General features: G+C 44.0%; 1 protein-coding gene across 2 annotated transcripts in view; it reads right to left on the reverse strand.

Annotated features, from left to right (window-relative positions):
* LOC147027034 (uncharacterized) overlaps positions 1–20,040 on the reverse strand; it is a 57,683-nt gene extending 37,643 nt beyond the window's left edge. Inside the window, exons 1-5 of one of the 2 annotated variants that reach the window (XM_085883104.1) lie at positions 19,734–20,040; positions 18,179–18,369; positions 14,708–14,851; positions 2,662–3,706; positions 54–257 (exon numbers count right to left, since the gene is read on the reverse strand). In XM_085883104.1, coding sequence (XP_085739230.1) covers positions 54–257; positions 2,662–3,706; positions 14,708–14,851; positions 18,179–18,369; positions 19,734–19,830 — 1,681 coding nt within the window. In that variant the 5' untranslated portion in view covers positions 19,831–20,040. Of the gene's footprint in view, positions 1–53; positions 258–2,661; positions 3,707–8,916; positions 9,088–14,707; positions 14,852–18,178; positions 18,370–19,733 lie in introns of those variants that run through there. The other variant, XM_085883105.1, reaches the window with a different exon arrangement.
* Between the last annotated feature and the right edge of the window lie 6,975 nt (positions 20,041–27,015).

Genomic DNA, 27,015 nt, shown 5'->3' on the forward strand with positions numbered 1-27,015 from the left:
TCATAATGATCCAAACAATTATTTCACCAATTCAACAGTTCTTTGATGCTCACCCAAATCAGCCCACAAATGTGTGTCCGGTCGTACAGCCAAATGTCCTGCATCAATCTCCGCATCAAGACGTTCTGCAATCACTCTAAAAGTTGGATTCTGGACCAGCTGCTGTGCCAGCAGTCGTTCTGCAGACCCAACTTGAAAAAAAGTCTCAGCACAGGATGATGGCAATGTCATTGATATGCGAACAGGAGGGAGAGGCTCTGAAAAATAAAAAATAAAATAAAAAACCGAAAAGCAATTCAAAGGAAACAAATTCTCACCGGATAACCCTGGTGATGCTCAATTTCAATGCTTCCCTAAAGGCCCGGTCACACCTTGACGTTTTAGCCAACGTATGCCGATTTTTGAATTTTTTTTTCTAAAACGCTGGCAAACGTTGAATACGTTATGGGTAAGTTTTGATAACATTAAGAGCACGCTGGCATACGTCGTAGTACGTTGCCATAAGTCGTTGTACGTTGGCTTTAAACGTTGTACTTTTCGGTTGTCCTCAAATTTTTTCATGCTTGAAATTTCACGACGTATGCCGGCGTATGACTCACACGTTCCGCTACGCTGGCCACAAGTTGTATGCACGGTCTGTGATCGTTGACAGACGTCAACACATGCTACTTGTAAGTTAATCATAAGTTGAGACACGCCGAGGTAATGTTTAGCGTACCCGAAACTTATTTCTAACCTATGATTAACGTGTTGTTGGCACGTTACGCGATCGTTGCCACACGTCGACAGACGTTACTTTTAAGTTACTCATAGGCTGAAAGACGTCGGTATAATGGATCGTCCTTGCGTCAGCGTCCACGGCCACGGCCAGGACACTTATTTGCAGCATTCTTCAAACTTTTCTTCGGCATGACGAGGATGTTCACACTTCGATGTTTAGCTTGGCTATGATTCCAATTGTCTATCGGCAGCGTCTATTTAAAATAGACGAGTTTGAGCGTTTTAACACGTTCAGAAGAAACGCTTCAAATTTCCAAACCCCAGCGTCAAAAAAAACAAAAAAAAAAAAAAACAAAGGCGAGTGACAGCAATTTAAATCGTTCATTGTAAACAATGAAACTAGCTGAGTGGTACCATTTCAAAGTCGTTGAGTGTAAAAAAAATCCAATTGTTGAGCGCAAGCGTCTACTTTCAATAGTGGAGATGCAGCCATTTAAATCGTTGAGTGGCAGCCTATGAACCTACCCGTGGACACGCGGACGCAAGGACGATCCATCATAACCCACACCCTCCCCCTCACACCCACCTACTACTGCAAACATGAACAAACTACTACTAATACTAATACTAATACTGATACTGATACTGATACTGTTACTGCTGACATGGACATCGACTCAAAAAGGACTCGAAAACACTGTTGGGTTCCCCTTTTATGAACACCATTTTTATATACCAATTCCCAAAACAGCTGGGAACACGTCTTTATATGGCAGTTGTAAGCTAGAAACACATTCATTTTTTTTTTTTTGTCGACTGGAAGACGTCATTGGAATACGTCTACATACGTCGATGTGTGTTGGGACTACGTAAAGAATTGGTTCAAAGCACGTCAAACATAAGTTAGAAATAAGTTTCGCGTAAAAAAGACATTACCGCGACGTGTTTCGACTTATGAGTAGCTTATAAGTAGCCTTTGTGGACGTGTGTAAGCGTCCGCATATCGTGTGTAAAACTTATCCCCATCGCATGCGGAACGTGTGTCATACGCCGAGTACGTCGTAAAATTTTGAACATGTTCAAAATTTCTTGACGTACTCTACTTACTACGACTTATGATAGCGTATTTAGCGTTCTACTCGCGCATACCAAACTTACCCATACCGTATTCGACGTGCCCCAACGTTTTAGACACACTTTTTGTTACGTCGGCATACGCTGGCAAGATCGCCAAGGTGTGACCGCGATTTTGACCCTTCCATTTCTACGGCAGTTATGATTTGAATCGTTGTGCGTCAGCCTTTTAATAGGCTACGTCACGACATCGTCGGCGATGCGTGCAACGCGCTATGCCTGAGTTAGACTATCGTTGGGCATCGGTTGTGTAGGCCGACCACAGGTTCAGCATTCGTTGGTATAAGTTATCTATAACACAATGAAACGTTCTGTGTAGTTACCAATGCGTTACACATAAGACCAAGTCGCTATGAATACGTCCGAATCTTTAAAAAAAAAACATCAAAAGTTCAACGTAAGCCAGCGTTTTATATAAATTTTAACACGTTGCCATCGCTGGCTAAAACGTCAAGGTGTGACCGGGCCTTAAGCTTGATAAGCATGCTGGCAGGCTAAGTGCCCTTTAGGGCCAGCAGTAATTTGAATCATCTCATGCTGAACAGATATAATCAAATGGAATGCAGTGTGCAAGAATATAGCTAGACTGACAATGGACAACTACTTTGAAGGATACTACTGCATAATCACATCCTATGTTATGGTCCAAAGAATATTGATGCAAAACAATCTGGGATAATCTTTTGGGGATTTTTTTGTAACATTTCATAGTGAATACTGCAGAGCAACAGGGATGAGGCAGGGGAGTGAAACGTAAAAGGGGAGGCTTGCAAAAGCTTGGGAATGGGGAAGGGAAATAAACATTACCTTTATTGCCACACCGACGGGCTGGCATCAATAATTCATTCAGCCAGTTCAACAGTACTCCTTCCTGCATTTCTTGCCATCCCACTGAGGGCCCATCAACCTGCACCTCCCCATTTCGCTCATCACAGTCGACAGATTTATGGGAGGAATGTGGAAGGGAATCAGGAACCAAAGTTATGACAGGCAGGGAACTTGGCTTCCAATCTTCTTCAGATAACGAAGGTGGGCAGCTAGGAAGACGAGGATGAGTGGGAACAAAGCATTGTGATATTTTGCAAATCGATTTTCCACATTGCTGGTTGCTGCATATCTCAGGTTGAAACTTCCTCATTCTTACACCTCCATTTGCTTGCTGTGAGTGGTCATCTGGAAATAGAACACGGCGCTTGGCAATACCATTTCTAACCTCTGGCACTTTTGTTGGGCGGCTTTTGGTCACCGTGGCTGTGCATATGGCTTGTCTGGCCTTCCTTTTGGCAGCTACTGAGACAGAAGTGGTGCGATTCGATGACGAGCGAGGATGAGGAGGCGGCTTCAAGTTATGTTTGATCGTCCTGGTAACCACAAAAGTTTCACGTGGCTGCCTTTGTGAAAAACATTCTGCATTTTGAGATGCATCCGGTAGGTTGTTTTCAGGGAAGAACGTAAAGAAGGGGTCTTCTTTAAATGCAATTGGTCGTTTCTGTCTCACATTTTCCAATCTACCTTGCCTTCCATCCTCATCTATATCAATCCATTCTTTATTCACGACTCCATCATTATTCCAGGTTTCTTCAGCACTTGCCATCACACCCTTCTTTTGCTCATGCTCCTCTTTTTCATTCAAAGCAACACCATCAGTTTGTCTTGCACGTTTTGGCGGATGACTTTCTTCCTCCAATTCTTCCAATCGTTCCTGCTGAACTGAGCCATTAACAGAGGCAAGAGATGTGCGAGATTTAATGCATCGGGAAGGAGAGGGTGCAATCGCCGACATGGGCCACGGCTTTGGCATGACGGGTCGCTTGGAGAACTTTTTCCCACTGATGCTGTTCCATAGGGATTTCTTTGGGATGGTGGGAAAGAAAAAACGATACAAGGTGTCAAGATAGAGAGGAGGAAAGGCAAGCTCTAACAAGAAAAAGAGCAATCAGAGATTGCAGACCCTCGCCAGGACTTGTTTTGTGTGGTGTTTGTGTACTGGTGCGTTACATAATTAATGAGACATAACTAGAACTGTCACTTTATAATTGCTGACTGTGATGACTGGGTACCAAGACATCCTACTATGATGCAGCCCCGCTTTGATCGGACACTTGACCCTGACTCATGACGTTTATTAGCTCACCAGAAACGTAGTTCTAGGGAACTTATGGGATGGCACGTCGTCCGTCTGTCCATTCACAAATACTTGCAACTTGTTCTCTGAAACTACACTTTACCACAACACCCATGATGTACCAAAATTTGTTCATTGCATTTAAAATAAATAAATAAAAATCAGGCCCTAAAGGAGTCTATGGTGGTTGCCCCCCAAAATAGGTATTTGTTTTCTTCTCAGAAACTACACATGCAATTCTGATGAAACTTGACCACAACCCTCAGCACGCATGATGCACCAAAGTTTGTTCACGTCATTAGTACAATCTGGGTCAGGGGGGTTCTACTGAGGCAGTTTACGGGGGTTGGGGGGATTTCCCCCCCCCCCCAAAAGAGGCATTTGCTTTCTTGTCAGAAACGACATTTACAATTGCGATGAAATTTGACTGCAACCTTCATCGCCCATGATGTATCAAAGGTTGTTCATGACAGAAAAAAATTTCATGAGAAAAATTGGGGTCGAAGGGGGTGTTGTTCCCCAAAATATGTATTTGCTTTCTTCTCTGAAACCACACATACAAATTCGATGAAACTTGACCACAACCTTCACCATTCAATTGAATTCAGAATGATGCCACCTGGGATTAAAATAAATTCAATTCAAATCAAATGGAACACCAAGTAGATACAGTCATACACTGGAGTAATCAGAAGGAACCCAACCAAGCAAAAATCAAAGATGAAGTCATCAGGAGGTACCTGGATAGGATTCACATTTCAGCTGCTACTCCTCTACCCACAAATCCATCCAGGCACAGCCAAGTGAGCCTTATTCCAAAAAATAATAATAACTAGCATCCGTTGAAGACAAAGTCTTCGATATCCCCCGCCATAGTAAATGAGGACAAGTAGCAAAAGGCACCAGTTCAATTTATTCTTGATGTGTGTACCAAATTTCATAAAGAAATAGTTAATCGTTTTGCAACTATGCTCTGGAAACAAAGGTTAACCTCAATTATTTCTTAATACCCAACTTGTTTCCATGGAAAGTGAGAGAAATTTTTTTGGGGAAAATCTCGAAATATCAAAAAGGCACCAGTTCACCACTTGCTTGATATGTGTACCAAATTTTGTAAATACATATTGAGGGGATTTGCAGTTAAGCTCCGGAAACGAAATGTGATGGACGGACGGACGGATGGAACCAATTTCTATATCCCCCGCCAACTTCGTTGGTTGGCGGGGGATAATAACAATAATAAAATTAAAAAATAATCAAGAGGTACCCAGATCTAAAAAAAATAAAAATAATTCTGGCTGCCAGACCATAGGTCTAATCAGGTTGAAATTTAAAACATACATTCCCCAACACTAGATTATAATTGTGAAGTTTCACGTTAATTGATTAAGTAGTTCAAGAGAAATAATTTTTTTTAAGATTTTTGCTCAATCCAATAGGGCTGCCAGATCATGAGACATCAATTATTTGTGAATACCAGTGTCCCCAAGACTTGGGGAACATTTGTGTGAAGTATTTCCTCGATCTGTCAAGCAATTCTGGAGAAGATTTTTATCGGTTTTCGGGTTAATCCAATATGGCTGCCAAACCATTTAACCTATGATGGCATATGTGTGAACCTTTTGTTCCTCATGGATAGGCGGTCATACGTGTACACTGTACAGTTTCACCTCGATGTATTCAGCCACTTCAGAGAAGAAGATTTTTGAAGGCTTTATTTTATATTTAAAAAAAACAATATGGTTGCCGAATCATGTGGCCGATGACATCATCAAAAAAAATTCTGTGGACCATTTTATCCATAAATGACCCTCAAAAATTTTCATTCTGATCAGATGTAGCGTTCTACATATGCAATCATGATATCATAACGAAGGCAACTATGATGTCACAAAAATAAACAAAAAAACATCACACTTATTCCCCCATGAGGAGTACTTGCTGTGTGCCAAGTTTCAATTGTTTTCTCGGTGCGGTTTCAGAGATACAGAGGTCCAAATTTTTCCGTTTTTCCAACATGGCTGCCACACCACGTGACCAATGACATCATAATTATCAATAAAACATTCCACATGACTAGTCGCTCCAATGGTGAAAACTTTCATCTCAATCCGACAAGCGGATGTGGAGAAAAACACTAAAGCACAAACAAACAGAGACAGACAGACAGACAAACGGGTCCAGAAGCAATGCCCTCTCCTCTGGCGAGGGTAACAAGAACTCAAAGCATGCCTATTCACTGAACACACCTTGTTCGCTAAATCCTCATTCGAAATTCCCAACATTTATGCTCTCTCAGCTATTTTACCTCAACAAAGACGTGCAAGGAGAAACCAGCAGCGATTGCAAAACATTTACAATATGGAATGTGTGACCATCATTTTGAATGCTGCGTCCTGGGCTTTGGTAGTTCTCGAGCGCACTATGACTGCTCAGTTACGGTTCAAGGCAGCATAATAATTGCCCTGTCAAAGCTTTTGTTGTTTAAAAATTGCACAGCTTCTGGCGATAATTTTCAATTAAAAATAATGGCTTCAAATTCTCGAATTTCTTGAACGCCATTTTGAATGTTAGACTTCGAGAGGACTACCAGCATGATCTACTTTGGGCCATGTGCATAAGTTCACACATACAGTGACCTGCAAAAGTATTCATTCCCCTCCAAAGATTTCACATTTTGATGCCACCTGAGCATATTTCATGATGCGTTATAATCAAACTTAATATATAGTCTTCACAAACTACTCCCAAATGATAAAGCTGGAAAATGTGAGAAAATGTCAACAAGTTTGATTGACAGAAAAAAATCAGATGATTCTCAGTTGTATCAGTATTTGCCCAATTTGAATTTGCCTTTGCCTAATTAACCGGAAATCACGTTAGGAGCAAATTATTAATTTGAAAGGTAACAAAAAAGTGTAATAGGTTTCACCTGAACATAATCAGTGGTTTAACTCAAAAATTAAGCTACCGCACTTATCTAAGGAGTTTTCAAGGTACAACTCACTTGGTCAACCAACAAGACAAACATGAAGACAAATGAACTTTCCAAAGAAGTCAGACAACGTGGTGGAGAAGCACCGCTCAGGAGAGGGTTACAAGAAGATTTCAAAGTTACTCATTATCCCTTTGAGTACGGTGAAATCCATCATCAAGAAGTGGAAGACGTATTGTTGTGGGCCGGGGTTCGGCGGCGATAAACGACCACTAGGTGGAGCAGTAGAGTCGTCTCCCACCAAACACCTGGAATTTAGGTCGTGACTCTCGGATAAGTCCAAGAATTCACGGGTCCATTAGCGGACCGTGATCACCAATATTTTGACGGCGTGCGGTAGGGTTCATTGCCTAATTCAATATACCTAAATACCCACGTCATCCAACTACCGGGGAAAACCACACCCTCGACGGACCTCCGGCGGAATGGACCGTTTACCGAGCCCGATCCAGGTGTAAACCGAGCGGGGATTACCAAGATTCGTCGGTCCAAATGACAACTTACCGGCCTGAACTGCCTTACTATTTCTCAATATGCACCTTGCTAGGCCAATGAAAGAAAACACGAACAACGAACTGGAACATTTAACAGGGGTTGATTTATAACAATAATCGGGGAGGGAAGCACACAAAGAGCAGAGTTATCACGAATAAAAGAAATGCAAACCATGTACAATTTCTACTTATACAGACTGGCAACACACACACACACACACACACACACACACACACACACACACACACACACACACACACACACACACACACACACACACACACACACACACACACACACACACGGAAATGGTGGTCGCGGCCTGTATTTGCACCTGCCCGCCTCGTGCGGTTTGCCCGAGCTTGTCCGGTGGCGGGACTCGAACCCAACGCCAACAACGGAGCACCAAGCACCAGCGACCAAGAACGGCGCCACAGATGCCAGCCAGCACGGACACGGACCAGATGAGAATGCCAGCAGGCAAGACGAGGCTTCCTCTCTTTCTCCTTTACGACGGGGCGCACCTTGCTTGCTTTTTCTCCATGGCTCGCCACTCCGTCTTATCCTCCCCTCCCCCACGGGTCGAGGGCACCGCTCTGAGGGACTCGCCTCCGGATTGGACGAGGGGTTGTCGGGCGACTCGTGGCCACCCTTCATTGGTCAGGCCGAACACTCCCTCTGGCTGGGTGTGGCCGCCCCTGAGGTGGTCAGCCCCCCTGATTGGCTGGGGCACGCGTGCGATGCTCGCCCTTCGCTCATTGGCTGGAGGAAACGCTCTATGCCCCTCCTTGGAGCAGAGCCTCGATCCGAAGCGACGGAGGCTCCGCCCACGCCCTCAGCCAAAAACAAGTGGGCAATGGTGACCGGGTTGAGTGTGGGTCGGTATCGCTGTTGTTGTTGTTCTTGTGGATGTAATAAAAACCCAACTAAAAATAATTCGTAGCGCACACATGAAATTCCCATTAGACATAGTGATGGATTCTAACTATACACATACTTATCAAAATAAGTGAACTATGGAGACTCTGGCTGTTTGTGTGCACGAGGTTTCCAAATTCGTAACACTATCACACCACCCATATCAGGTCGCCCATCCAAACTCAGCAGTCGAGCAAGCAGGAAACAGGTTTGGTGTGTCACTGTAAATCCAACAATGGCTTTGAAAGATCTGCAAGGCTCAACGTCGGAGATTGGTGGGCGGGGGGGGTCAGTGTTCATCAATGGACAATATCCTGTTCCCTTCACAAAGCTGGCCTCTATGGACAGGTGGCAAGAAAGAAGCCATTACCAAAAAAGACGCATCTAAAAGCTCGTATTGAGTTTGCGAAAAAGCATCTTAACGATACTGCAGGCATGTGGACAAAAGTTTGGTCAGACGACACAAAAATTGAACTTTTTGGTCTAAATTCAGTGTTATGTCTGGCGCAAGTCTAACACTGCAAATCACCTGGTCAACACCATCCCCACTGTCAAGCATGGTGGTGGCAGCATCATGTTATGGGGATGCTTTTCATCAGCAGGGACTGGCAAGCTTGTCAGGATAGAAGGTACCATTCAGGGTGTGAAGTACAGGAGAATCCTAGATGAAAACCTGCTTGAATCAGCCATGATTCTGAAACTGGGAAGGAGATTCACATTTCAGCAGAACAATGATCTGAAGCACAAAGCTAAAGCTACAATGGAGTGGTTAAATACTTTTGCAACCAGTGAATTTTGATTTGTACATGTTTTTTGCACATATTCCTGACATGTGATGTCCTTTAACGATGTGTTTAGTTTGATCTCTTCAGTTATGAATAAAGAAGTTCATTTGGAAAAATTGTTTCTACATATTTCATAATTCATCTAAATGTGGTGTTATTAGTAGTGGTGAATACTTTTGCAGGCCAATGTATATCCTATTGACAGGAAGAGAAATAATAACAACAATAATCATACATAATGCATTTATTCTGTCTGTCTATCTAGTGATTTTCTCTTAAACTACTTCACCAGCGATCACAAAATCCATATCATTACAAAGGTCTTTGTCGAGGAGTTCTGGTTATATATCTTTTTTAACATGATGAATGGCCTTGTATGTTTGTTTGTTTTTTAGCTCACCTAACCACTCTTTTTACTGAAGAATCGCAAGACATTGAGGACTCAGGTTTTTTTTGTTTTTCTTGGGGGGGGGGAGAGGTTGAGGATTCAGGTTTGCGAGGAGGGGGTTGAGGACTTGAAGTTACATTTTGCATTCATAATTTTTATACCTCCGATAACCAACCACATAGGAAAACATGGAGGCACCGTCAACGCTCGCCTTGTTGTGACTAATTTCAAGCTCGCTGGTCCATTGGAGGCAAAATAATGCAAAAGCGCCAACTCGGGGATCAAACTTTTTGGAGCATGTTATGACAGGAATCGACAAAGCACACAGTTGAATTTGGCCCAAGTGCCAAGACGTGCATACTTTTCTTTTTGCGAAATACGGATTTTTAACATTAACCACCAATATTTTGCTAGCAATGCGGTCCCCAGCTCAACATACCATCCAATGGATGGTGCACATTTTTGATACAAATACAATGTCCTTTCCTCGTGCTCTATCCTGTCAGACTAACATTCAGCCATAGCAACCAACGTAAATGTCAAGAAGGCATATCAGTCAAAATCTGCACCTCAATGGAGGCTGAGGTGAGGTTAACCAATGCAGGGAAGCATTTTATTTAGACTAGAAGTACCCACTCCCTACGGGAATGGCCAGGGGAGTTATGTTGTTATACTTAATCAAACGTGCAATTCAAAATACCTCTCACTGCTTAATTCAAAACACCTTACTGAGCTGGAACACTGTAAAGGGTGGGGACTTGTAATACCCTCTCCCGCCTGTATATAATTTGTTCCCCCCCCCCACACCCGCCCCCTCCAAGACACCAGCAAAGACAAAAACTCCTACGCACTAATTTGGGTCATGCTGATCCTATATGTAGCAACTATGGATGTAATTGTGCCAGAACTGTAGGAGTTGCGTGACAAACAAACACGCACTGGTCCGTGAATTTGGTCAGGATCACCAAGTTAACTCCAACTCAGCTGATAAATGTGTGATTGCTCAATAGTCCCTGCATTATATACAGTTCTGTGCAAAAGTATTTTGCCACCTTGAAAATAAACATTTTTATTGTCACATATGCATATTTTGGTAAATAAAAGGGGTCATAACGATTGTGTTATATTGTTACGAATTTGGAAGTTTACTGCACTATAGCTCCAATAGCTCAGTTATATCGTCCTATAGCTCAGTTATATCGATAAGTAAATGTGGATAGATAGCTACCCGTCACTTGTCTAATGGGTACGTAAATGTTCATGCGCTGTGGAGTAATTTTGACAGTTAGGGTTTTTCTTTTACATTTTTCCACCAACATGAACTACAGCAACAGCTGGAGACCACTCCAGCCCCAAATAAAACAACAGAAAAAAACCCTCTGCTCCCGGCATTCTCAGCACGCTCACTAGGGGAAGGGTCATGCCCCCACCCACCGATTCGTTTGGCGGGGCGCCAATTAGAGGAAAGGTCGAGCCACGCCTGAGAACGAATCATGCCTGAGTGAGCCACGCCTGAGAACGAATCACGCCTGGGTGAGCCACGCCTGAGAACGAATGATGCCTGAGCAAGCGCACCGGAGAGGATAAAAAGGAACAGAGAATCCTCGCAGGGGGTGTGTTGGTCGAGGTCGAGGTAGAGGTCTTGCTCTTGGTCTTGTCTTGGTCGTCGTGGTCAGCGTCTTCTTCCTCCTCCTCCTCCCGATGATCAAGAGCTTGGAGAAACCATCCACCACTGCAGCCACAAGGGTGCGCGCCGTTCCTCAGAGGGATACGGAGGAGAGATTTTGACTGCCAGGATAAGCGCCGCGCGGAGCTCGGAAGGCTGATCACGGCTCGCCGGTGCCTGGATTCAGCTCGCTCTCGCTGGTGCCCAGGTCGACTCAACGCGAAGACCACACGAGGTGGACAGGTCCGAGGAAGAATCTGGTCTTCAGCTCGACTGTCCTCCGGGCTGGAGGTCCGATTCTTTTGGGTGTGTATGTGTGTGTGTGTGTGTGTGTGTGTGTGTGTGTGTGTGTGTGTGTGTGTGTGTGTGTGTGTGTGTGTGTGTGTGTGTGTGTGTGTGTGTGTGTGTGTGTGTGTGTGTGTGTGTGTGTGTGGCGCCAGTCCATAAGTAATGAATTGTCAAGTGCCTTGCTGTACATACGTGCTTATTAATATTCGGATAACTCTGCCCTTACGTGCTTCCCTCCTTCCCCACCTATTGTTTAATAAATATCCCCATTTGTGAAATGTATCAGCTCGTTTGTGTCCTTTCCTCCATTTGCTTCGCGTGCTGCGTGTTGGAAAATTAGCAAGGCCGTTGTGCCACCGTAAGGGGACATTTTGACCGACGGGACATCGGCAAACATCCGCTTGGGTTGCGCACGGGTTGGGCCCACTAATGGCTCGACTCGTACGGGTGCCATCGAGGGTGTGGAGACTCGGTAAATCGCCACGTGGATCTCTAGGTATTTTGAAAATTGGCAAATAACCCTGTACCACGTGGTAGAAATGTTGACCCTTCACGGTCCGAAAAGGGACCCGTACTTCTCGGAGTTTTCCGAAAAAGTACGATCTAAATTCCGGGTGATCGGTGGAGCTGACTCTTCTGCTCCATCTCGCGGTCGTGCTCGTGGCCGATACCCGGCCCCGCAGCAATATTACAGAAACAAATATGAATTGTATTTTACAATATTAATGAATGAAATTTCAAAATTTGGCATGAACACCTATTTCCAGCAAAACAGCAGATATCAGTTTGGAAATCATTTCCTGTAATTTCTGGAGATCATTTCATTGGGAGGTTGTTCCATGCATTCTGCAATGTTTACCATAATTTGTCTTTTGATTTTGGTTGTTTTTCGTTTTTCTTCCTCTCCAAATAATCCCAGGCATCTTCTATAATGTCAAGGTCAGAACTTTGAAGGGGCCATTCAATTAGTTATGGAGTTCCTGACTCTACTTGTCTTTGTAAATACCTATTAAGAACATTTGCAGTGTGTTTGGGGTCATTGCTTGCTGGAAAACAAAGTTGTCGCCAATTAGCTTCTTCCTGATAGGATACTATGGTGGATTAGTATATTCTTGTAGTTTTCCAGCATTTATTTTTCCTTCAATTCTCACCAAATCACCAACGCCAGAAATACATCCCCAAACCTGAACAGAGCCCCTGCCATGCTTCATAGTAGGCTGAAAACACATATCTTTATACTTCGCACCAACCCTCCTTCTGACATTCTCCATCTTATCTTTGTTCCAAAATTTTGACTTGTCCTTCCAAAATACCTTTCCCCACTGATTAGCATCCGAACTTTGATGTTCTTGAGCATATTTCAGTCTCTTGGCTTGGTTACGTTTATACAGAAAGGGCTTTTTGACAGCAACTTGTCTATGGAGACCACTTATGATAAAAGATATTCTGACCATAGAAGAGTTCATTTGAACCCCTGATATCTGTGCCAGTTCTGATATCGAGCCTGGTGTGTTGGCGCAGTGGTTAGGGCAGCGGCTTGGGATACAAAAGGTCCTGAGTTCAAGCCCCGTTGAGCCACTGAATTAATACACCAGGGGGTTGACTCAGCCTGTCATCCTTCCGAGGTCGGCGAAATGAGTACCAGTATACTGGGCCGGTGTATACCCCGGTTAAAAATAGGTGTACCATATCCCTGTGTGTCGTAAGAGGCGACCAGGGTTGCGTCAGGAAGGGCATCCGGCGTAAAACATGTGCCAAATCACTATGCGGATCATACGGATGATCCGCTGTGGCAACCCCTAACGGGAGCAGTCGAAAGAAGAAGAAGAATATCTGTGCCAGTTCTTGTATAAGTTCAGAACTTTTTTTTTTGAAAATTATTTTTAAAGGAACATATCTTCGTACTGCACATAATTATGTTTTGCTGAGTTTCCTTGGCCTTCCAAATCCATTTTCTATCTTTAAGTTCACCGGTTTCTTCATGTTTCTGTATTGGTGCTTGAATGACACATCTGGAAATATCAATTTTGTGGGATATTTCTCTCCGGGAATTGGCGCCTTGTTATAAAACTTATTTTCAGTCATTGAGTTTGATACACCGGTGTTGGGCACGTGTGGCTTTAGATTAGCTGCAAGAGAAAAATTACAAAATTGTGAAATAAAATGTGATGGCCCAGCACTTTTGGATTATTTGGAAAGAAATAAAAATTAAAAAGAACCAAAATCAAACGATGAAACATGAGAAGCATCATTGCAGAATGCGTGGAACAACCTCCCAATGAAATTTATCCAGAAATTACAGGAAAACATTCCAAAACCCAAATATAATCTGCTGTTTTGTATGAAAAAGGTGGTCAACTAAATATTAAAATTTCATGCATTCATATTGTAAAATACAATTCATTTTCATTTCTTCAATAAAACATGATCATTACTCGAATGGCACTCGGTAGCGCGCATACACGTGCCAGGTTGAACAGTTTACGTTTTGTATCCCACTATTAGGCAGGATCTGCATCCGGACTGGAACCAAAATCGAATTGACTTGTTCTCGTCACCAAACCAACTCGTCAGCAAGTTTTGTCATAAACCGTCCATAACTGTTTCAACGTGCTGTTTTTCAGATTTTGTAAATGCGAGATAACAATTCTGTCGTTTTTCACATTTTCAAGCTCCTACACTAACAATTTCATTTGAAATGTCGCTGAACAATTGCAACTTCATTTTCCTATCGTGGAGACATTTAGGAGCCAAATGAAAGAGTTTTAAAACATCACCCACATGGATTTTGGGACAGAGGGGAAACAGAAGCACAAGAACATGAAGGATATGACACAGTACAAGAGGAAGGATTGTAGGTGAAAGATGGGTGGTAAACATAGTTTCAGTGGGTGGTTTTTTGACATACTTTCCTTTGTGATAGGTTTCATCACTCTGTTTTATAATTCTTTCTTAACTTCTCATGCCTCGTGTCACTGTTTAAAGCAATAATTTTGAAATGTCAAATTATAACAAAGTTTGTATCGACAAGGAAAGCATAGAGCATCAACTTCGTTTTTCTTTGACTCCAGAGGACACAAATAAAACCATGGAGATTGAGAGCACCTCTGCTTACTATGACAATAAACCTTAAACAACAGCAATTTCCAGCATTCATCATTATCTACACGCTTGCTCTCATTGTAGCGATTACCCGGCGCTGCTTCGGGACACAAGCTTTGCCCAGCAGTTTGACATGAAGAGTCGGTAGAGCTTCAGAGTCGAACACCGCCAGACCCCTTACACCCCCAGCTTGTGTAGGTTGCCATGTTACTGCCAGTTCTGCCCATCCACCTTCCTGAAATCCAGTTGGAGAAGGAAGGATACACATAAAAGCAAGAAAAAGACAAATTGATTGTTGAGCTACAGTCATTTCAAAGTTGCAGTTTAACATCATCATCGTGTACCAAGCCCTATGCAGAGCATCAGTTCTGCCTCAGCAGTTACTCGTCTACAATCCTGGTCGAGTGGCCACTCGAGCTGAGGAAGTCAGGGCAGGGATTTCAAATTTGTTAATCGTGCCAGATATAGCTCGTCTACTCTTCACAAAGAACACGTGGGATCATTAACGTCCACCAACTAATGCCGGCAGACAGGACGCACATGTAACATCCATCTGAGGGATGGTGCACACATTGATGAATCACCCGACCTGCAAAACACCGGAATGACAGTTTATAGCTGGGCCAGGATTCAAACCCAGCCTACACAGCTTAGAGGCGAGTGTGTGTACCTCTCGGCAATCAAACCAGTCCTCAGTTTAACATACTGTACTCAATTCAATTAATTGTCCAAAAGTCTTTACTTTTTGGTCAAACGCAATCAAATCTCTTCCTCTGCACAAATATTAAAGCTAATATTACCAATAAATCTTCTGATATTCCAGGTCTTCAAAACAGCAGTTCACCACCATCTCTTATCTTCTCTCATCCAAAACCATGATCTTTTCTACCCCCGTTAATCCACCCCAAACCCAACTCCTTCAAATTCCCTGTTTTCCTTCCTGAAAGTCCCTGAAGTGTCCATCTTGTTTACCCCGTGGACCCTGCTCCAACCCTCTCCCTTCCACAGATCTCCTCATGTCCCTGTTCCACATTGTTATTTTCCTTCCCTCCCCCAGCCCTCTTTCCTCCTGCTCCCCTTGTTGTGCATTTCTGTAAGTTCTCATACGAGCCTTGACAGTGTATACAATAAATAAATAAATAAATAAATAAATAAAATCGTTGGTAAAAATTGCTCACACAATGAGTGATGGCAAGAACATTGAATTTTTTTAAAAAGTGAAAAAATACCCACATTCCGTCTCAGAAAATGAAAATTGTGTTTTGTGTTATCACTGAGAGAAGCATTTACCTGTGCAATTGTATTGAAAAAAAAAAAATACAAGTAGAGGTACATTCAAACTACACCGCCCCCATGCCAAATAAATAAGTGAATCCTCCAGCACCCGGCAATGCCGCCGTGCAGCACATGGAGAAGGAATTGGGAGGGAGGGTGTACAGTAATTGATTAATTGCAGAATTCAAATAAATAAATAATAATCAGAAAATAATTTCTCAATCAATTGGTGAATAGCATACCAAAAGCACCACTGGTTCCTTTTCATTTTTTACTTACGAAATCTTTAGATTTTGTAAGTATATTGATGACTTCCGTCCTCTGTTTGTGTGTTTGTTTGTTACTTACGAAATCTAAAGATTTCGTAAGTATATTGATCAGTTCTGTTTCTGTTTGTTTGTTTGTGTGTTTGTTTGTTTGTGTGTTTGTTTGTGTGTTTGTAGGCTGGATAACTCGAGAACGGAAGAAGCTACCAATGTCAAAATACACCACGTGATTCAGGAGGGTGGTGGCTAGCGCTGATTAGATTTTGGTCAAAATTGGTCAAAGGTCAAGGTCACAGTGAGGTCAAACATCCAAAAAAAAAAGTTATAACTCGAGAACGGAAGAAGCTACCAATGTCAAATTAGACCACGTGATTCAGGAGGGTGATGGCTAGCGCTGATTAGATTTTGGTCAAAATCTGTCAAAGGTCAAGGTCACAGTGAGGTCAAACATCAAAAAAAAATTATAACTCGAACGGAAGAAGCTACCAATGTCAAATTATACCACGTGATTCAGGAGGGTGATGGCTAGCGCTGATTAGATTTTGGTCAAAATCTGTCAAAGGTCAAGGTCACAGTGAGGTCAAACATCAAAAAAAAATTATAACTCGAACGGAAGAAGCTACCAATGTCATATTACACCACGTGATTCAGGAGGGTGATGGCTAGCGCTGATTAGATTTTGGTCAAAATCGGTCAAAGGTCAAGGTCACAGTGAGGTCAAACATTCGATTTATGATGGTTTGGTACAGAATCATCGTAGAAACTTCTGGTTTGCGTCGCTACCTTCTCGAGAGACAGCTTTTATTAGACAAGGTGAGAGGTCAAGTTGACGATTTCGTAAGTACCAGTCTATGACTGCTTGTTTGTTTGTTTGTGTGTTTGTGTGTTTGTTTGTAGGCACGATAACTCGAGAACGGAAGAAGCTACCAATGTCAAATTACACCATGTGATTCAGGAGGGTGATGGCTTGTGCTGATTAGATTTTGGTCTAAATCGGTCAAAGGTGAAGGTCACAGTGAGGTCAAACATCCAAAAAATGATAACTCGAGAACGGAAGAAGCTACCAATGTCAAATTACACCAAGTGATTCAGGAGGGTGGTGGCTAGCACTGATTAGATTTTGATCAAAATCGGTCAAAGGTCAAGGTCACAGTGAGGTCAAACATCCAAAACATTCGATTTTTGATGGTTTGGTACAGAATCATCATAGAAACTTCTGGTTTGCGTCGCTACCTTCTCGAGAGACAGCTTTTATTAGACAAGGTCAGAGGTCAAGTTGACGATTTCGTAAGTACCAGTCTATGACTGCTTGTTTTTTCTTTCAGGAGTTTCATTTTTAATTTTTTTTGCATACAAGATCAAGGCTCATCGAAGAGTGAAAACACTGAATGTATCAGGATGCAACAAAACAAAAGGAAGAGAGAGACACACAGAGAAAGACAGAGACAGAAACACCAACAGCAGGGTTGAAGGACAAAATAGAGGAAGGCTTGTGCAAATAAGGGAATTGCGGAGGAAACATGGGAAGGGGAGGATGCACAGGGTGGACACGGTGAAAACATAAGCAAACTCTCAGGAAGGAAAAACTGGAAGTTTTGAAGGAGGTAGGCTTGGGGAGGGCATAACGAGAGTATAAAAGATCATGGTTTTTGATGGGGGACGATCCGAGATGTTGGTGAACTGCGTCTTGAAGATTTGGTGGGAAGAATAAGATTAAATAGGATGTGGAGGATTATTCCACAAACAGAAAAAAAGGAAAGAAGAGGAACAAATTAGTTGAGGTGAGCAGCAATTCTGGATTTTGTGAGTTTCACCAGAAAGGGGTTGATGGTGGACCACGTGAGCATAAAGTAGTCAAGTATTACATATTCCCAGAAAAACTACATTATGAATTGGATAAATGTATTTGAAACCAAGAAAGTATGATTACAATAAATAAATATACAAACCACACAGTAGATAACATCACAACCCCTTAACTTTGTTAAAAAGACATGTACACCGCTCTACAAATGACCCACTGGAATAAACACTTGTTCGTTTGTGGTCTCAAAGCCGAGGTCTGTAGGGAAGCGCGTAATGACTAGTGTGACGGGCCATGGGTTTGGATTGTCCAACAGCAAGTTGCGTGTCCGGGAACAGCCAAGGCGGACTGAGCCAAAGGAGAGCAAGGGAGTTTGTGCAAAACTGGCCAGTATCAAGACTGTCTGATCTAATAGGAGAGAAGGGGGGAGGGGCAAGAAGATAAAAAGAAGTTAAAATGCAACAAAATGACTGGGGAGCTACAAAAAAGCACAACAAAATTGTTTGAGAAATGAAAAATGAATGTTTTACAACTTGGTGCGTTACTTATAGCTCACATCAATGCACGAACCTTCACGAACACCGCCATAACAATCTTTTAAGCCCATCTCTACGTCACACAATTAACAATTTCAAAGCAAATAATCATTCCTGAATGTAATGTTAAAGAAAGCACGATGTACACTCCCTCATGCTGCACTCTTCTATCCCACAACAACCAAATGAAAATGTTTGTTTATATCTTGCAAATGATGCACGTAAAAGTTCCTCCATGAGTCGAACAGCACTGTTAATGAGAAAGTGGCTTGTTAGGGTTAGGGTTAGCTGTTAGATTAAATCTATTAAATCTGGATCTAAATCTAAATCTAAATCTAGTAAAATTAAAATCTTTCATTTTAATTCAAGTTACAAATGGATTTATGAAAAAGAAGAATAGTGTTTCAAAACAATAGTCTCCGAGTGACACACACACCACACTAAAATAAACGCACAACACACACACCACACTAAAATAAACGCACAACACACACACACGCCTGTGAAGCAAACTTCCCCAGTCCGTTCAGCACCATTCTTCACTCTCAGCCCAGCTCCCAGGACTTCAAGACAGATGTTCACAATAACCTCAGGCCATTCCCCGTCCATTCTCATGATCTTTTCTCCACCCAAATGACCCTATTCCTAAGCACTCCCATATTCTAGGCTATTGTGATTCCTTCCCCCATCTCCCTCAACCCTTTTCGTTTGTTAGTCGTCAATTGATGTGTTAGTTCCTTTTCTATTTCATTCCCGTTTTCCCCTTATATTACTCTTCTTGCCGTTTCATTCAGCTCATGTTCAGTTTGTTCACCCCCATGTGTCCTCCCCTTTCCCCTTGATCTCACTCTCACTTCGACTCTGCTGTTGGTGTCCCCCCCCCCATGACATTCCGCTCCACTTCCATGAGCCTCGACCATGTATACAAACATAAATACATTTGAGTATAAGTGGGTCCAGCAAATAAAAACGACACGGAGAAGTGGATAGCTCAGATTTACGTGACGAATCCGCAACGGAGAAGTGGGTAATATTTTAAAAGCGACCTTCGTGCCACTCAGTGGGGTTTTAGATACGAATCGCACAATCAAAGGTTTCTCGGGTATAATGTGGAACAAGTAAGAGAAAGTAGAGAATGACGAAGAGAAACCTTGGAACACTCAAAATTAAATGAAACAATCCGTGCACGTGGAAATGAGTTCGTCCTCGTACTTCAGCACGTTTCGTACGTCTTACCTTCGGTGTGCAGCGCTGCTCGGTTCACCCCTTGCCCGTCAACGATCCGCTGGGAGACATCGCGTCTCGGACTCACATTCTCTTTACCGTCTTCCATGTCGATCGTTTGAACCTCGTGCACCAACGTACCTTGCGAGGCGGGAAACGTTCGCCCGCACGAGGAACTGTTACACAAAACTCAGCACGAAACGTCTCAGGGGACAGAAAATACAACTGTTTGAATAAATAAACACGCGAACATCCGCACTTGGGAAACGGCCTCTTCCACAACACTCAGATCCATCCAGGGAAGCTTCGTTGGCATTCAAAACAACCAATCATGGGCCGCGAAAGCGAAATGAGAAGTTCTGATTGGGTGGATCGAAGCGACAAACCTCAACTGAAAGAGGGCGGGAACGCCGCGCCGTTTAAAATTCCTCTCAGGACAAAACATTGAAGGAGGAGATTTTGCTTCAAGATACACCGGGTAAACCTTCCTACAGAGACCGGATAAACCTTCCCACATAGACCGGGTAAACCTTCCTACAGAGACCGGATAAACCTTCCCACAGAGACCGGGTAAACCTTCCCACAGAGACCGGGTAAACCTTCCCACAGAGACCGGGTAAACCTTCCCACATAGACCGGGTAAACCTTCCCACAGAGACCGGGTAAACCTTCCCACAGAGACCGGATAAACCTTCCCACAGAGACCGGGTAAACCTTCCCACATAGACCGGGTAAACCTTCCTACAGAGACCGGGTAAACCTTCCCACAGAGACCGGGTAAACCTTCCCACAGAGACCGGGTAAACCTTCCCACATAGACCGGGTAAACCTTCCCACAGAGACCGGGTAAACCTTCCCACAGAGACCGGGTAAACCTTCCCACAGAGACCGGGTAAACCTTCCCACAGAGACCGGGTAAACCTTCCCACAGAGACCGGGTAAACCTTCCCACAGAGACCGGGTAAACCTTCCCACAGAGACCGGGTAAACCTTCCCACAGAGACCGGGTAAACCTTCCCACAGAGACCGGGTAAACCTTCCCACAGAGACCGGGTAAACCTTCCCACAGAGACCGGGTAAACCTTCCCACAGAGACCGGGTAAACCTTCCCACAGAGACCGGGTAAACCTTCCCACAGAGACCGGGTAAACCTTCCCACAGAGACCGGGTAAACCTTCCCACAGAGACCGGGTAAACCTTCCCACAGAGACCGGGTAAACCTTCCCACAGAGACCGGGTAAACCTTCCCACAGAGACCGGGTAAACCTTCCCACAGAGACCGGGTAAACCTTCCCACAGAGACCGGGTAAACCTTCCCACAGAGACCGGGTAAACCTTCCCACAGAGACCGGATAAACCTTCCCACAGAGACCGGGTAAACCTTCCCACAGAGACCGGGTAAACCTTCCCACATAGACCGGGTAAACCTTCCCACATAGACCGGGTAAACCTTCCCACAGAGACCGGGTAAACCTTCCCACAGAGACCGGGTAAACCTTCCCACAGAGACCGGGTAAACCTTCCCACAGAGACCGGGTAAACCTTCCCACAGAGACCGGGTAAACCTTCCCACAGAGACCGGGTAAACCTTCCCACAGAGACCGGGTAAACCTTCCCACAGAGACCGGATAAACCTTCCCACAGAGACCGGATAAACCTTCCCACAGAGACCGGGTAAACCTTCCCACAGAGACCGGGTAAACCTTCCCACAGAGACCGGATAAACCTTCCCACAGAGACCGGGTAAACCTTCCCACAGAGACCGGGTAAACCTTCCCACAGAGACCGGGTAAACCTTCCCACATAGACCGGATAAACCTTCCCACAGAGACCGGATAAACCTTCCCACATAGACCGGGTAAACCTTCCCACATAGACCGGGTAAACCTTCCCACATAGACCGGGTAAACCTTCCCACAGAGACCGGGTAAACCTTCCCACAGAGACCGGGTAAACCTTCCCACATAGACCGGGTAAACCTTCCCACATAGACCGGGTAAACCTTCCCACATAGACCGGGTAAACCTTCCCACAGAGACCGGGTAAACCTTCCCACATAGACCGGGTAAACCTTCCCACATAGACCGGGTAAACCTTCCCACATAGACCGGGTAAACCTTCCCACAGAGACCGGGTAAACCTTCCCACAGAGACCGGGTCTAAATTAATATTTGTGTAGAGGAGAGTAGATTGCTACCCTCCTACATTGTCGCCAACATTGAGAGAAAAAAAGCGGGATGATGGAAGGGATCTGTGGTGTGATTCGTGTGAGGGAGCGAAGCGACCAAGGGGGGGATTGGTATGGAGGGGGTGCGAGTTTGGAGGAAGGAATAAGCGTGTGGGGAGGGAGGGGTCGAAGGGGTTTGGAGGCAGTTGAGAGGGAGGGGAAAGGGTGTGGGAGGGAGGGGGAAAGGGTGTGGGAGGAAGGGGGGAAAGGGTGGGGGAGGGGAAAGGGTGGGGGAGGGGAAAGGGTGTGGGAGGGAGGGGGAAGGGTGGGGGAGGGGAAAGGGTGTGGGAGGGAGGGGGAAAGGGTGTGGGAGGGAGGGGGGAAAGGGTGGGGGAAGGGTGTGTGGGGGGAAGGGCGTGGTTGGGAGGGGGGAAAGGGTGTGGGAGAGGAGTATTGTGGATTGAGAGGGGTTGGGAGGGAGGGGAAAGGGTGTGCGAAGGAGGAAGGAAAGGTGTGGGAGAGGGGTATTGTGGATTGAGAGAGGTTGGGAGGGAGGGGTGGAAGGGGTTTGGAGGAGGTTGAGAGGGAGGAGTATTGTGGGTTGAGAGGGGTTGGGAGGGAAGGGTATTGTGGATTGAGAAGCGTTTTGAGGGAGGAGTAGAAGGGGTTTGGAGGAAGTTGGGAGGGAGGGTATTGTGGATTCAGAGAGGTTGGGAGGGAGGGGTGGAAGGGGTTTGGAGGAGGTTGAGAGGGAGTGGTTGTGGATTGAGAGAGAGGGGTATTGTGGATTGAGAGGAGGTTGAGAGAGGGGGGTATTGTGGATTGGGAGAGGGGTATTGTGGATTGAGAGGAGGTTGAGAGAGAGAGGGGTATTGTAGATTGAGAGGAGGTTGAGAGAAAGAGGGGAGTTGTGGATTGAGGGGAGCCTGAGAGGGGGGTATTGTGGATTGAGAGGAGGTTGAGAGGGAGGGGTATTGTTGAGAGAGAGGGGTATTGTGGATTGAGAGGAGGTTGGGAGGGAGGGGTATTGTGGATTGAGGAGGTTGAGAGAGAGGGGTGTTGTGGATTGAGAGGAGGTTGAGAGAGAGGGGTATTGTGGATTGAGAGGAGGTTGAGAGAGAGGGGTATTGTGGATTGAGAGGAGGTTGAGAGAGAGGGGTATTGTGGATTGAGAGGAGGTTGAGAGAGAGGGGTATTGTGGATTGAGAGGAGGTTGAGAGAGAGAGGGGTATTGTAGATTGAGAGGAGGTTGAGAGAGAGGGGTATTGTGGATTGAGAGGAGATTGAGAGAGAGGGGTATTGTGGATTGAGAGGAGGTTGAGAGAGAGGGGTGTTGTGGATTGAGAGGAGGTTGAGAGAGAGGGGTATTGTGGATTGAGAGGAGGTTGAGAGAGAGGGGTATTGTGGATTGAGAGGAGGTTGAGAGAGAGGGGTGTTGTGGATTGAGAGGAGGTTGAGAGAGAGGGGTATTGTGGATTGAGAGGAGGTTGAGAGAGAGGGGTATTGTGGATTGAGAGGAGGTTGAGAGAGAGGGGTATTGTGGATTGAGAGGAGGTTGAGAGAGAGGGGTATTGTGGATTGAGAGGAGGTTGAGAGAGAGGGGTATTGTGGATTGAGAGGAGGTTGAGAGAGAGGGGTATTGTGGATTGAGAGGCGTTTTGAGGGAGAGGGAAAAAGGTACGGTGGTTGGGAGGGAAGTGGGGAGGGCCACAGGGAGGGAAATGTAATTTTAATGTTAAATTTGTCCATTCTCAGACACTTTTTCGATACAAGGTTCACACAGAGTAATCACGTTTTCCTGATGAACTTACACCCGAAGGTCCCAATATGCATCACAAACGTCGATGAGATATTATTTAGTAAAATATATTTTCGTTATTATTGGGTGATAAAGGCGAGGCGATATATAAATGTGTCCAAGTGTACTGTATGTACAGTATTATAAAAGCGGGAGAGTTTGGAAACGACGCCACAGGGATAAGCGAACGGTGCAATGAACGTGAAGTTTTGGAACATCTTTTCCAATCCCCTTGGTATCAGGAACTGCACCAACATCGGGACTCTTCCATTTGATTGACAAATGGGAATTTGCCATCTATCTGGAACCAGCGGTGTCACTCGCGCCAAATTTTGAGGAAAAATAAAAAACCCTCCAAAAATTCTCGACAAAAATGGCGGTCATTACGTCATCGGCAAATCCGCCGTCACATTAATTTTTTTAAACATGATACTAACCATGAAATACACACATTTTACCATGATAAACACAATCTTAACCCTCACCTACTTTATATCACAATTAAAAATCTCCTTTTAGGCGAAATGTAAAAAAATACAAGTTGATCGTCCCCAGCCGCCTCCTTTTAGATGGAATTTGTTATTTTGTCAAACATCACGAGAAAAAAAAGGGGGCTGACGAATACTTCCCCAACGGGATAAACAATAAACCCCAAACTAAACAACACAAAAAAAAACTAAACAACACAAGGAAAATTAAACAACAACAACAACAACCTATAAATGAATGAAACATGTTCATGGTAGAAAGATTCTTCTTCTTCATTTTTTTTAACGGACGGGTGAAAGGAAGGACATACGTCATATTGAAGCGGTTTGCACGAATTCATAAATAATCCATCCCTTTGACTATGACTCTTACACGAGTTACACCACTCATTGAATCGATCATTTTCCCCGATACTGAGTTTTTTTATCACTTATACCGAGTTGGACCAGGGAGGGTTGGTTCGTCCACGTCCCACATGTGTAAACCTGCGTGTTTCAGGTTTACTGTAGATCTGTAGAGAAAGATGGCATGGCCAATAATTTTAATACCAACAAAGTGTGTAGTTTTTTTTCTATTCCGCCATACTTTTAAAAAAAGATATTTGTTTACAACTGTGGATTGTGTTTTCAATAGGCTCAGTGAGTGTGTATGTGACGTGTCAGGTATATGACCTACGTCATATTTGTTTGGGGGTAGAAAACTAACATGTCTGGTACATGAATCATGTAATTTTTGGGGGTTAGGAGGTAAAAAAAAAAAAACTGGTGTGTTAGGTACATGACTTATTGGGTGCTAAAAGCTGGCGGCCATTTTGAAAATAAATAAATAAGTAATAAATAAATAAAAAGGGCCTCCTTCCTTTTTAAACAAGCTCAAATGAGCTAAGATCCTCATCCTCTAAATGATGACGTCATAAAAACGAATATGACGTCATTGTGATGTATCAGGTTTGCGATAAATTATCTGTGCTAATGCCCGGCTTGATTCCCGCAAACAAAATTCAAACAGCTTGCCGAGTTTCGGAGATAATGGAATCGGCGATTTCCATTGGCGGCGATATTATGACGTCAACTTTTTTTCTAGGAAGAATTTCCAAAATCGGAGATGGTTACTGCCTGCGCGTGGGCTTTCTGCATATACATGGCAAGTTTCACGAAGATCCGATGAAAGCTCTGGGTTGTGAAACAAAAAAATGTCAAAAAATAGGAATGACGTCATAAAAATTGATATGACGTCATAGTGATGTATCGTATGTGCGGTAATTCATCTCTGCTAATGCCCTGTTCGATTCCCGCAAACAGAATTCAAAAAGCTGGCCTAGTTTCGGAGATAATTTTTTTGGCGATTTCCATTAGCGGAGATATTTTGCCGTCATAACTTTTTTTTCTCAGAGGAATTTTCAAAATCCGAGATCGTTACTGTCTGTGCAGGGAATTTTTACATATATACGCCAAGTTTCAGGAAGTTTCGATGAAAACTGTAGGCTGTGAAACAAAAAAGTCCACAAGAAGAAGATGAAGACCAACAACGTGAGTAAGACTTAGAGATCCTCCACGAGGATCTAAAAATTAAATAAGTAAAAAGGGCCTCCTCCTTCCTTTTTAAAAAATATCCGGACGATCAGCTGGTATTTTGTTTATATTTGGCCTTCATAAGAAAGAGTGAGATCATGAGATTTTTTCGACAAAACTATGTATGTGAAGAAAGACAAGTGTTATTTATTTATTTAGTACCATGTGGATGTGGTAATGGATGTCAGGATGGCCTAGGCCCGAGAGGTATGCACGTACACACACTCACCTGTAAGGTAAACTATAACTAAACAGATACTTTGAAAAGACTATCATTATACTCTGGTTGTATTCTTTATCACCGAGAAGCCACAACCACTATGATATCCCAGGTCGTATGGATCTCCCAGTTTCTAGCTGGGTCGGAATCAGTTTGAATCATCACCCAGCTAGAAACTGTCATCCCGGTGTTTCACAGGTGGGGCAGTTCATCAATGTGTGTGTTGTCCGTCAGATTAATGTTCAACTGGCGTCCTTCAGATGGACTCAACAATGATTCTTGATTTTGGTAGTTTCACCAGAAGGGGATTGATTGCTGGCATGCCTTGAGCGCCCTGCTGAAATATTTCAATAATATTATGAGTACGTATACATAATTATATTATGAGTATGATCTGGATAAAATCACAAGCTGGTCCAACACTTGGAACATGTATTTCAATCCTAACAAATCTCTCACTCTCACGATGTTTCTCCGAAAGGACCTTTTGGAACCCCCCCCCCCATCGACTTTCTCAATAATCCTCTTGAAGAAGACCTTTCTTTCAAGCTTCTGGGTCTCACTATCTGCCAGGATGTTTCCTGGGAAAGCCATATTTCCAAACTGGCCTCCAAAGCCAGTCATTAACTGGGCATCCTCCATCATGCAAAGTCCTTCCTTGGCTCACCTGAGCTCCTGACCACATACAAAGCTTTCGTCCATAGCCTGATGAAGTACTGCTCTTCCCTCTGGGTTGGTGCTCCTGCCTCACCTTTCTCGGCTTCACGCTGTGGAAACCAAGGCATTGAGGATCATCGGTATCTCCCACGATGAAGCTGAGTCATTGGCTCTCTCACTCTTTCACCGCAGGCATGTCAGTGTTCTTTCTGTCTTCTGCCATCTCCTCTCCGGCCTGTCCCCCCCCCCTCCTTTGCTCTGTCTGTGATCTGTCTCCCTCATATTTCCGCAGGGTGCTCAAGGTCCACCAGCAACCCCATTCTGGTGAAACTACCAAAATCAAGAATCACTGCTCACCTTCACTCTTTCATTCCACATTTTTTCCCACCTAT

This window comes from Eptatretus burgeri, chromosome 5, assembly GCF_056783735.1.
Source record: "Eptatretus burgeri isolate ZD-2024b chromosome 5, Ebu_testis_v1, whole genome shotgun sequence".
NCBI lineage: Eukaryota > Metazoa > Chordata > Myxini > Myxiniformes > Myxinidae > Eptatretus > Eptatretus burgeri.